The following is a 10,796-nucleotide window of genomic DNA, read 5'->3' on the forward strand; positions in this document are numbered from 1 at the left end:
TAAGTAGATGTGTTAATACTGTACAAATGAAGAAGAGAGGAGAAACTGACATATTCTAATAACGTATCTTAACGGATATTAGTGGCCAAGGCCACAGTTCAGTAAGGCATGTGAGTAGTTCTATTGACTTCAACTCACATATTTAAAGTTAGACACATATTTACATGCCCTGCTGATCAAAGCCCAATAGGTATTTTCTTCCTTCTTCTCATTCTTTCCCGTTTCTGATCTTTCACCCCATCTTTGCCCTTCTGTATCTTTATGAACATTTTCCTCTCTCATTTTCATTTTTGTCTCCCTCACACTTATTATTTTCAAACGTGCAATCGTTTTACCGGCAGCTGGTTTCTCACAGACCACCCACTTACCCCTTCAAGCTATTTTTCTTTTTTTCTGCCATTTCCTTCAGCTTTTTATTATCTCCATTCATCTCTCGCTCACTCACCCTCTCTCCCTGCTCACATTTGGTGATACTTACTGCTCATTCCCACTCCTTCCCTTTAATTATGTTCCATTTTCCTTTTGCTGGCATTTTCTCCTCTCTCCCCCACCCCAGGTTTCCCACCTCATTCTTTCTCTCACGCTCTCCCCATTTTTCCTAACCTTTCCCCCTGTCTCTTCAAATATCTTCCTTTTCCCCACCATTCTTTTTCTCTCCCCTTTGATGCTGTCTTCTGCTCTCTTGGACCATCCCTCCTCCCCTGCACTGCATACAGCAAAATAATCCAAAGAAGTCTTCCCCTCCCCTGCTGGCAGCATTCACTTCCCTGAACAAAGTGCCGTCAATCAACTATAACATCTTTAAAAGGCTGCATTATAGATGGTTCTGCCATGTAACTAAATGCATAAATTAACATTATCACTGAAGCCTCCAGGCAATTTCGACATTCAGTTTAAGTCATGCCTAGTACGGTCTGCAGTGCAGGATTTGTACTCTCTTGGGCAGGACCAGTGCATTGATAACAAGTAGGAAATGACTAAGCAAAGTAAAATTTGCAGGCAATGTCAAAAGGTTAGAACAGAAGGCCAAACCTCTGGGTTCTAGCCTGCTCTGCCACTCCGTTACTTTCAGGTGAAGATACTTAACCACTGTATGCCTCAGGTACCCACTTGGTAACATGGCCTAATGCTGTTTTCCTAACTCACAGAAGAGGTGTGAGGATTAATCAATGTGCTTTAACATTACTGAGAAGTAGCGCAGCTACACCTGCTTTGACTATTATAAGCAAAGGCCAGACTGCTCCTTTATTCCTTGGGAGATAAAGTCCAGGATAAAGATGAATTTTTCTTTTGTCCAAAACCTCACGTTAAAGTAAATGAACATGAAAAGCACCACAATGATTCTTCTTATAGCCAATAAACATCAACCGCCAAGGAACAACACGTATCCGTCAGCAAAGTGCAGCTCTCAGCACCATACTTCCATTATGTGCAGCAATTCAGAGAGTAACTGTGCTTTGCAACTCCAGTAAAAGAAAACAGTATTTTACAGCGCTGATCCACAAAGTGCAGAGCCAACATAGTGTCTGCAGGGCTGCACATAATGATAATGAACAGAAAGAATCCAGTTCTTTAAGTGCAGTCCACATGATCGCCAATGTTACTCTGATACCATTGTCTCAGTTTAGCCCTGCAGTATATAGCACCACAAAACTATCTCCCCAAGCTGCCATTTCATAAGTTGCCAGAAAATCACAACTTTCCAACAACAACAAAAAACACCCTTAGATTTAATGAGTTAAACTTTTCAAAATCCTATTCTGAAAAAGCTGCCTAATTCGTTTGTTTGCTCACAGAGATAACCAATCTCAGGCACAAACCATGCATGTACCAATAACGTTCACGCTGCTGCGTATAATGGGACAAGTTTTCAAAACATGGCCTCTACACACACAATTTTTTTTTTTTGCACATTGGCATCTGCAAGTGATTTCCTAATGGAAGCTCTGTCTGCATGTGCAAAATGGGCATAAAATACACTTACATTGGGTTTGAACATATAAATGATATCACTTGACACATCCAAGAGATCATGCACACACAAAAATCACATGTGCAGGCAACTGTGTGCACAAAAAGAAGCCACTTTGAAAATTTGGCCCCACAAGTTCATCTTACCCTTGTGGCCATAATCAAGAGTTTCATGCGAGATTTGGAGATTTGGACTTTGCTGAGTTGGTGAAGAAGGCTTCTTCCACAAAACAATCCCGCTACTACACTGTGAAATAAGGGGCTGTCATTTTTCTAAGTTCCCACCCAACCAGGCTGCCCTGAAGGTATCAATGATTTTAGTCAGATATTTAGGCAGTTGTCTGCCCAGAAAGAGAGGGTAGGATAGGGGCTTGAGCAGAGAACTGGTCATGCCAGAAAACCATTAGAGCAGCACGAAGGAAGGAAAGCTCTTTATTAAAGAAATAGCATGTAAAAGGATGCTTTATTCATCAAAAACACCACAGCTATTTTCGTACCTGTTGGGTTGTATAACTAAAGGGATTGGATACTTAACTTTTTGAACTTTAGGCATCTGAATATGAAAGTTTAGCCCTAATCGTCCATTTATAGTATAGTTAAAATTGTTTGAGCACCTCATCACAATCCTTTGCAATACAATTTGTCCCATCTACACAGACAAACATATTAGAGGAACCCTCTTACAACCCTGTGTTTTTCTGTTGTTGATGATCTCCTGAAGATAAAGAGTCACCAGTGCTTTATTTTCACATGGCATGCAATAGAGGGGAATTTAGCCAACTTAAACCATCCTAAGTTTGAGGCTAGTCAGCACCTCTTTTTTCACACAGAAGCACCTATTTTCCCATCCGTTACACAGACCTATAAACAGAAAGTAAATGGAACATTATCTTTCTGGACTCTTCAGCCTATATACTACATAGAACCTAGCAGTTAGAGAATCAGTGAAAACTAGACAAGGAATACTCAGCAACGAACCATTCCTGACAAAGACCCTGATCCAGCAAAGCACTGAAGCATGTGCTTAACGAAAAGCGTATGAGTATTCCCAGTGACTTTATTGTAGCAAAACTGAGACTACACACATGCTGAAAGTTAGCTACATGCTTAAGTGCTTTGCTGGATTGATGCCTAATGGGAAAATGATTTAAAAGTTATTTTGATTGATATCCAAAATATTCTGTGTACGGAGGGCTGTGGGGGAGTGGGAGGAAGGTGGTATTATCAATTATTCGGAAAGACCCAACCAGAGACACAACTGTTCCTTAGATTTTAAGATCTTGGGGCAGGGACTGTCTTTTTGTTCTGTGTTTGTACAGCACCCAACACAACCAGGGTCTGGTTCAATACAAATAAACAAACAAGAAGATATGTTCTTGACAATTTGTCTCAGAAAAAAGACCATTTTTTCTGTCCTGTTAAGTTTCCCATGTGCTCTCTGAAGTGTAGAGCTTTTTCCTTTTCTTCTCCAAAATAATACCGAACTAGCTGCAGCCTCCTCCGATGCAACATGTGGCTGCCAACAAACTGTTCTAACCTCTGACCTGCATGTTCTGCAATGCAGGACCAGTGGACACCAAAGAAATCATTCTTCTTGTACTTTTGGCAACAAATTTCCCCTTTCAGCCAAGGCAATCAACAGCCCTTAACATATTTCAGGGTGATAGGCGGACTGAACTCAGCAATGATATCAGACAACTTCTGACTATCAGGTTAAAGTAAGACTCAGACTCTATTTATAGATAGATATATTAAAGAAAGAGCAAGTTAAAGAAGTATGGATTGGATGAATGGATTATAAAGTGGTGTGACAAAGTTCCTCCTCTGCGTTGGTGGGTCCTGCGCTTATTGGCGGATTTACTCGCCTCAGAGGTTCACAGCAGCCCTCAGTTTGGCCACTTTCGTGGCTCAAATCTGCTGTTCACTCAGTTAGCCTCATCACTGGCCAGCATTGGGAAAAGGAAGAAGAACAATCCCCGCAGTCTCCGCTGATCCACTTAGTGGATCAGGGAACAGGCCAGAGACCTTCCCCTCTGGTGGAACCCACAGACCAGGTCAACTCCTCCGGTATCAAGTAGGGAGTTGGGGGGAACCCGGGCCTGCCCTCTACTTCAGGTTCCAGCCCAGGGCCCTGTGGATTGTAGCTGTCTACAGTGGCTTGATTGGCTGCAGGTGTTCTAATTAGCCTGTCTGCCTTAATTGTTTCCAGAAAGTTCCTGATTGTTCTGGAACCTTCCCTGTTACCTTACCCAGGGAAAAGGGACCTACTTAACCTGGGGCTAATATATCTGCACTCTCTTGTAGCCATCTGGCCTGACCCTTTCACAGTGGATAGAAAGCTGGCTAGATTGTCGGGCTCAATGCATAGTGATCAGTGGCTCGATGTCTAGTTGCCAGCTGGTATCAAGCAGAGTGTCCCAGGGGTCGGTCCTGGAGCCGGTTTTGTTCAACATTTTTATTAATGATCTGGATGATGGGATGAATTGCACCCTCAGCAAGTTCGCACTAAGCTGGGGGGAGAGGTAGATACGCTGGAGGGTAGGGATAGTGTCCAGAGTGACCTAGACAAATTGGAGGATTGAGCAAAAAGAAATCTGATGAGGTTCAACAAGGACAAGTGCACAGTCCTGCACTTAGGATGGAAGAATCCCATGCACTGCTACAGGCTGGGAACCGACTGGCTAAGCGGCAGTTCTGCAGAAAAGAACCTGGGGGTTACAGTGGACGAGAAGCTGGATATGAGTCAACAGTGTGCCCTTGTTGTCAAGAGGCCCAACGGCATATTGGGCTGCAGTAATAGGAGCATTGCCAGCTGATCGAGGGAAGTGATTATTCCCCTCTATTTGGCACTGGTGAGGCCACACCTGGAGTATTGCGTCCAGATTTGGGCCCCCCACTACAGAATGGATGTGGACAAATTGGACAGAGTCCAGCAGAGGGCAACAATAATGATTAGGGGGCTGAGGCATATGACTTATGAGGAGAAGCTGCGGGAACTGAGGTCATTTAGTCTGCAGAAGAGAAGAGCGAGGAGGGATTTGATAGCAGCCTTCCACTACCTGAAGGGGGGTTCCAAAGAGGATGGAGCTCAGCTGTTCTCAGTGGTGGCAGATGACAGAACAAGAAGCAATGGTCTCAAGTTGCAGTGGGAGAGGTCTAGGCTGGATATTAGGAAACACTATTTCACAAGGAGGGTGGTGAAGCACTGGAATGGGTTACCTAGGGAGGTGGTGGAATCTCCATCCTGAGAGGTTTTTAAGGGCCAGCTTGACAAAGCCCTAACTGGGATGATTTAGTTGGTGCTGGTCCTGCTTTGAGCAGGGGATTGGACTAGATGACCTCCTGAAGTCTCTTCCAACCCTAATATTCTATGATTCTATGATTGAAAAGATTGGGACTGTTCAGTTTTAAAAGTCAAATACCTTGGGCCATGACAGAGGTATAAAGACTAGTGAATGGTGCAGAGAAGATAAATCCTAGCTACTCTTTCTCACAATATAAGAACAAGGTGGGCAGTCAGTGAAACTTAAAGGCAACAAATTTAAAGCTGATGAAAGTAAATACATTTGTTGTCTGTTTGTTTTTCACACAATGGATTAGTTGTGTGTGGAACTGATTGCTACTAGATATTACTGAGGTCAAAAGTGCATTTTTAAGGCTAATAAGAACATTAGGTATGATTTAAAAGATCTTTACAGTACATAAATCTCAGGTATCAGAACATAAGCCATAACCATTAATTGACTGGGGTTAGGAAGAAACTTTTTCTATTAATGTATTTTTCCCCAATTGTTCATAATGCGGTTCTTGTACCTTCCTCTCAAGTATCTGGTATTAGTCACTGTCAGAGACAGGATATACTAGACTCGAAGAACCACTGGTTTGTTGCTGTATTGCTGTTCCTAAGTTCCCATACTTGTTCTCGCAGGTCTATATCTTTCAATAATCACTCTGAGTACTGTCAAAATGATCCACAGAAACATATCTGAGAGTCACAAACTCAACACCCTTAGAAAGTAGCTTGAATGTGAATGTTTTTGGTCATTCAACATCTCTGCTCCTACTTACAGCACCATGTCACTCAATTACAGATTTTTAGAAAGGATCAATACCTTTGTTGCAGAGGAGAGTGACTCCGAACAGGACTAGGTGATCTGTAATGTGGGGAGGTGGCAAATGATGCTGTGCGGTGAAATGTCAAATCTCCTTGAGTAGGAGAACTGCCAGGGTAATTTACAAGTTCATCTGTTTCAAGAGATGATGAATCATGTTCAGATGTGGTCTGTTCATCCGGTTCCCTGATAACCTGTGGAACAAAGAAACATTTTTCTTTAGTTAGAAAGGACACAGGGAGGAGGAGAAAGGGGGAGAGAGAGAAGGAGAGGAAGGGAGCAAACAGTGACAGTCTGCAGTATTTTGTTGCATTGAAGAGGGGGTGGGGAATATCAGGCTGAAGTTGAAAACTCATAATGCCATATGTATAAAAGGACAGTTTTAAGTATGAGCAAACCCTAGATCTGGACAGGTAAATGGGAACACTTCAAAAATCTGGACCAAACAGAAGCTCTGATTAGTTGTGAGCCACATTTTCTAATAATAAGCAGAATCTATCACGCTGTTGGACAGCTAACCATTAGTCACTAACAAAAGCTAATAAAAGTCAATATTTCAGCCAGTCAGAAACAAGTTTATTTGTGAAAATGTAGCGTAGCGTAGGATCAGATAAGCAAGCTATTTCTACCATAAAGCTCTAAACCTTAATTGTGCTGTATTAGAATGAAGCTCCTTCCCACACAGTCAGTCATCTTAACTTTTGATGTTGCAAGAGATTAAGTAGAAAAACACCACAAAGTGGGGCAGTGAAAAAGGCCTATAAACAACCCGCACCTGCCAGTTGGGAATTTGCCAGTTGGGAGTTTTTTGTAATATCGACTTCAAGGTGCTTGTGATAGACCTCTTTGTTGTCCTATCTATAGAGCTTATAATTAAATACAGGGCCAGAGCTTGTGCAACAATGTCACTCCAAGCAAACAACTCCATTCTCTCAGTCCCTGAAGCAGTCCGACTTTGGATACTGCTCTTCAGTTCTCTGGCTAGAACAAAACAGAAACCTTGTAGAATCCAAACCTGTTGCAATGTGGTGTGTCAAATTCTGTCCCAATTATACCCATCCAACACACCTCACTGGAGTAATGACATTGCTGGGTAATAAGGAGAACAGAATTTGGCACACTTTCTCTAGAAGAGCCACATGGGGCACAAGTACCTCATTCAATTGTTTGCCACAAAAATGTACCTGTAAGACACTTTCCCATTTACTGTTCAAACAAGTCAGTGATGAAGCAGTGTAACACAATTCAACGACAGACAGGGTGACTTCCAAATGAGCTCACTCATCAGATATTCTGCTATGGAGAAAGACTCAGGGGCACTGTAAAAGGGCAAAACTTTTACTTCACTCATAATACAGCACAAGCACAACAGATTTTGGTCCAAACTCACCCCATCCCTGGCGTTTGCATTTATTCTTAATTAATGCAAGGGCTGAGGCAAATCTTAGCCCGAGCTCCTTCCTGAGCAGCCTAAGCTTCAGGATCCTCCCTGTAATAGCTCTGGTCAACCCATGTGACTCTCTCTTGGCTCAGAGAACTCCTCCTTAGTCTTTTACATTCCTGAAGTCAAGCTAATGAGCTCCTCCTAGCCTAGCTACCAGGTCAAGTCAGCTCAATCGTTTTGCTCCCCTGCACATGGTCCTGTGTGTTGACACCTGGTCATGGATGCTGATGGATAAGCTAGTCTCTGATCACAGTCTTTTTTATTCTATGGGTAGATTGTAGTGCTAGGAACTAACACTGATAGTGCTATTTTGATTAAGCCAGGTAAATGTGGTGCAACTTTCCATAATGCACCTCAATCCTGATCCAAAATGACCATATCTATTTCAACCCCATACATCTCTTTTGAGCCAAGACTTCTGACTGTGCAAGACAGCCTGGTGTTTTTGTTTTATGGGCAGATGGGAAGCAGGGTGAGAACAACAAACTCATTTCCTCTTGTAATCTAAAGCAGGATTTAAAGCTATCTCTCCAGAGATGAAGGACACATACAGCTAATCCCCTGGACACCTCTCCCTTCTCCCCTTTAGTACAACAGGCAAATTCTCTAAGCTAGCCAGAACACAGCAAGTAAGAGTGCAGCACACTAGTACACCTAGCTGTGGCATGACTATCCAATAGCTAAAATAATTACATTTACATCAGTCACTTGGGACAATAGAAATAAAGTCACTATAACAGAACAGTGTCATAGGATCAGCATCTCCTTTTCTGGAAATAAATAATTTTCCCATGCCTCAACATTCATCTAATAGCAGCAGATCGTTAACCTTTCACCATGTTCTATTCCATTCATATTCTCTTTCAATCATTCTATAAGAACAGGAATGGCTCTGGGTTAGGGATTTTGCAGAATCTTAACCTTCAGCTGTATTATACTCTATCTATACAACATCATTTTGGATCAACGGAGAGCAAGGAGGTGAGGAAGGGTTCTCTGATCTAATATCTGTTATACATCATGAATTATGAGATTGATATTTAGGGAGAAAAACAACCAGCATTTATTAACAATCCACACTTTATTCATATCATAGATCACTTTTCAAGAGCCATTTTATTTAGAGAAGAGTAAAAAGTGAACATTGGAGGGCACTTTTTGACTCCTAGCCTAGAACTCGTAATAGGATATGGAACTTTCCACCTCTCGGTTAATCTGGCTAGCTTGGTGATGACTGACAGTTGTCAGTATCTGATGGCTGTTTGATGGTCTGTGTGACATGATTTGGTCTGATCTTTTGTGAACTAGTGTCAAAATCAGAAAAAAATATAATCACAATGGGCAAAGTAAAATACCTACTACAGTGGCCAATGATTGAATGGGAATGGGAATGGGCAACCTTTTTCCCTCCGATGTGATCTTAGATTTTGGCACATTGGTAGGATTTAAATATTTCAAAGTGAATTTAGTACTGGTGAAAGGTGGTAGATTGGGAGCACCGGAGATGGAGATGTGTATTGCAGAACAGTAATGCAAACCCTCCGATGCTATCCTACCGACGTGCCTGAACCCAGATGTGTAGAGACCATGTAGGAATGAGATAGTTCACATTTATTTCTTGGCCTTTCTGCTAAAGTTGCTGAGAACCATATCAACCAGAGTGGCAGCGGCTTTTTTTATGTGAATACCAGTCCAAACTGAGACTATTAACTAATTTCACAGAGACATACAGTAGCTTACCAAACAGCTATCAGATAGTAATGATTTCCTGTTAATACTGCTCTGAGATTGAATTGAATTGATGACTTCAGGACAAATGGCACCATATTCCATTATTAAAACTGTATGTTTGTCTAGGCTATGACTTCTATTATAATAGATTTCCATGTCGGTTTGTCACAGCCTTGATATCTAAAGTCATGGGTCTTTGTCACCCTGGCCAGATCTCTAGTGCGGTAGATTCTTCTAAGGAGTTTTACAAATTTGGCTCTGTAGATGTCCAGTATAATGATGTCTGGGTAACTGTCCTGATTTTTAAATAGTTTCAACCTATTTTTACGGCAAAATAAAGATTTTTTTCTGAAAACAATGTGACCTGTAACTTTTTGACATTGTATTCTATACATTTGTGAGTTTTTTTTCTCGCAATAACCAGAGCAGGGCTTTTCTCATAATTTCCCATTACAGATAACCAGACCTAGCCATTACTGTCCCCTGAGCGATCAACTCCCCTCATTTAATTCTCTTTTTAAAATATGTAGATTAAACTACTAACAGAAGAGATGTAATTTTACAGTTATTTTTTAAATTACCTTAACTGAGGCATTTGATGCTTCACAGCTATCAAAAGATAAAGCTAAAAGAAAAAAGACATTTCAATGACTGATTATTAGCAGTTACTCTTACATTACTACTTTCACTGTTCATCCACATATTAGCACTGAACTCAGAACGTAATCACAAGATGACTAAAAATGTTCCTGGTAGAGCATAAGAATATACGAGCTGCCATACTGGGTCAGACCATCTTGCCCGGTACCCTGTCTCTGACAGTAGCCAGTACCAGAGCTTCAAGGGGAATACAGAGGGGCATGGATCAGCGTTCATGTCACACTCCCCGTCAGTACCCAGCCTGGGCCAGGGAAACAAATGATCCAACCAAGCAGACCAAATTTGGTGATGAATCCTGGTCACGTGCACTTGAGGCATGTTGCACATACATTAAGAAGAAGGGGGAGTGTACACAACAGAGCAATTATGGAGTGATCCACACCTGTCTTGCACACCTGACTTCTGGTAGTAAAAGGTTTAGGGTCACACCAAGCATGGTGTTCTATCCCTGACCATCTTGGTTTAAAGCCACAGATGGACCTATCCTCCATGAACTTATCCAGTTCTTTTCTGAATCCAGTTATACTTCTGGCCATCACAACATCCCAAAGCAACGAATCCCATAGTTTAGCTGGTTGCTGTGTGAAAAAGTACTTCCTTTTATTTGCATTATACCTGCTGCCTATTAATTTAATGGGGTGACCCCTGGTTCTTGTATTGTGGTAAAGGGTAAACAAAACACTTCTCTACTGACTTTTTCCACACGCCATAATTTTATAGACCTCTATCATATTCCCCCTTAGTCATCTCTTTTCTAGGCTGAAAAGCGCTAATCTTTTTAGACTCTCCTTATAGGGAAGCCATTCCATACCCTTGATCATCTTTGTGGCCCTACTCTAAACTTTTTCCAGTTCCACTATATCCTGTTTGAGATATGG

General features: G+C 41.7%; 1 protein-coding gene across 3 annotated transcripts in view; it reads right to left on the reverse strand.

Annotated features, from left to right (window-relative positions):
• SPATA6L (spermatogenesis associated 6 like) overlaps positions 1-10,796 on the reverse strand; it is a 146,682-nt gene that overhangs the window by 116,016 nt on the left and 19,870 nt on the right. For all 3 annotated transcript variants that reach the window (XM_084629422.1, XM_084629423.1, XM_084629424.1), the window contains exons 9-10: positions 9,840-9,883; positions 6,084-6,277 (exon numbers count right to left, since the gene is read on the reverse strand). In XM_084629422.1, coding sequence (XP_084485548.1) covers positions 6,084-6,277; positions 9,840-9,883 — 238 coding nt within the window. The remainder of the gene's footprint in view (positions 1-6,083; positions 6,278-9,839; positions 9,884-10,796) is intronic.

Source organism: Lepidochelys olivacea, assembly GCF_965140295.1.
Source record: "Lepidochelys olivacea isolate rLepOli2 genome assembly, chromosome: 5".
In the NCBI taxonomy this organism is placed as follows: domain Eukaryota; kingdom Metazoa; phylum Chordata; order Testudines; family Cheloniidae; genus Lepidochelys; species Lepidochelys olivacea.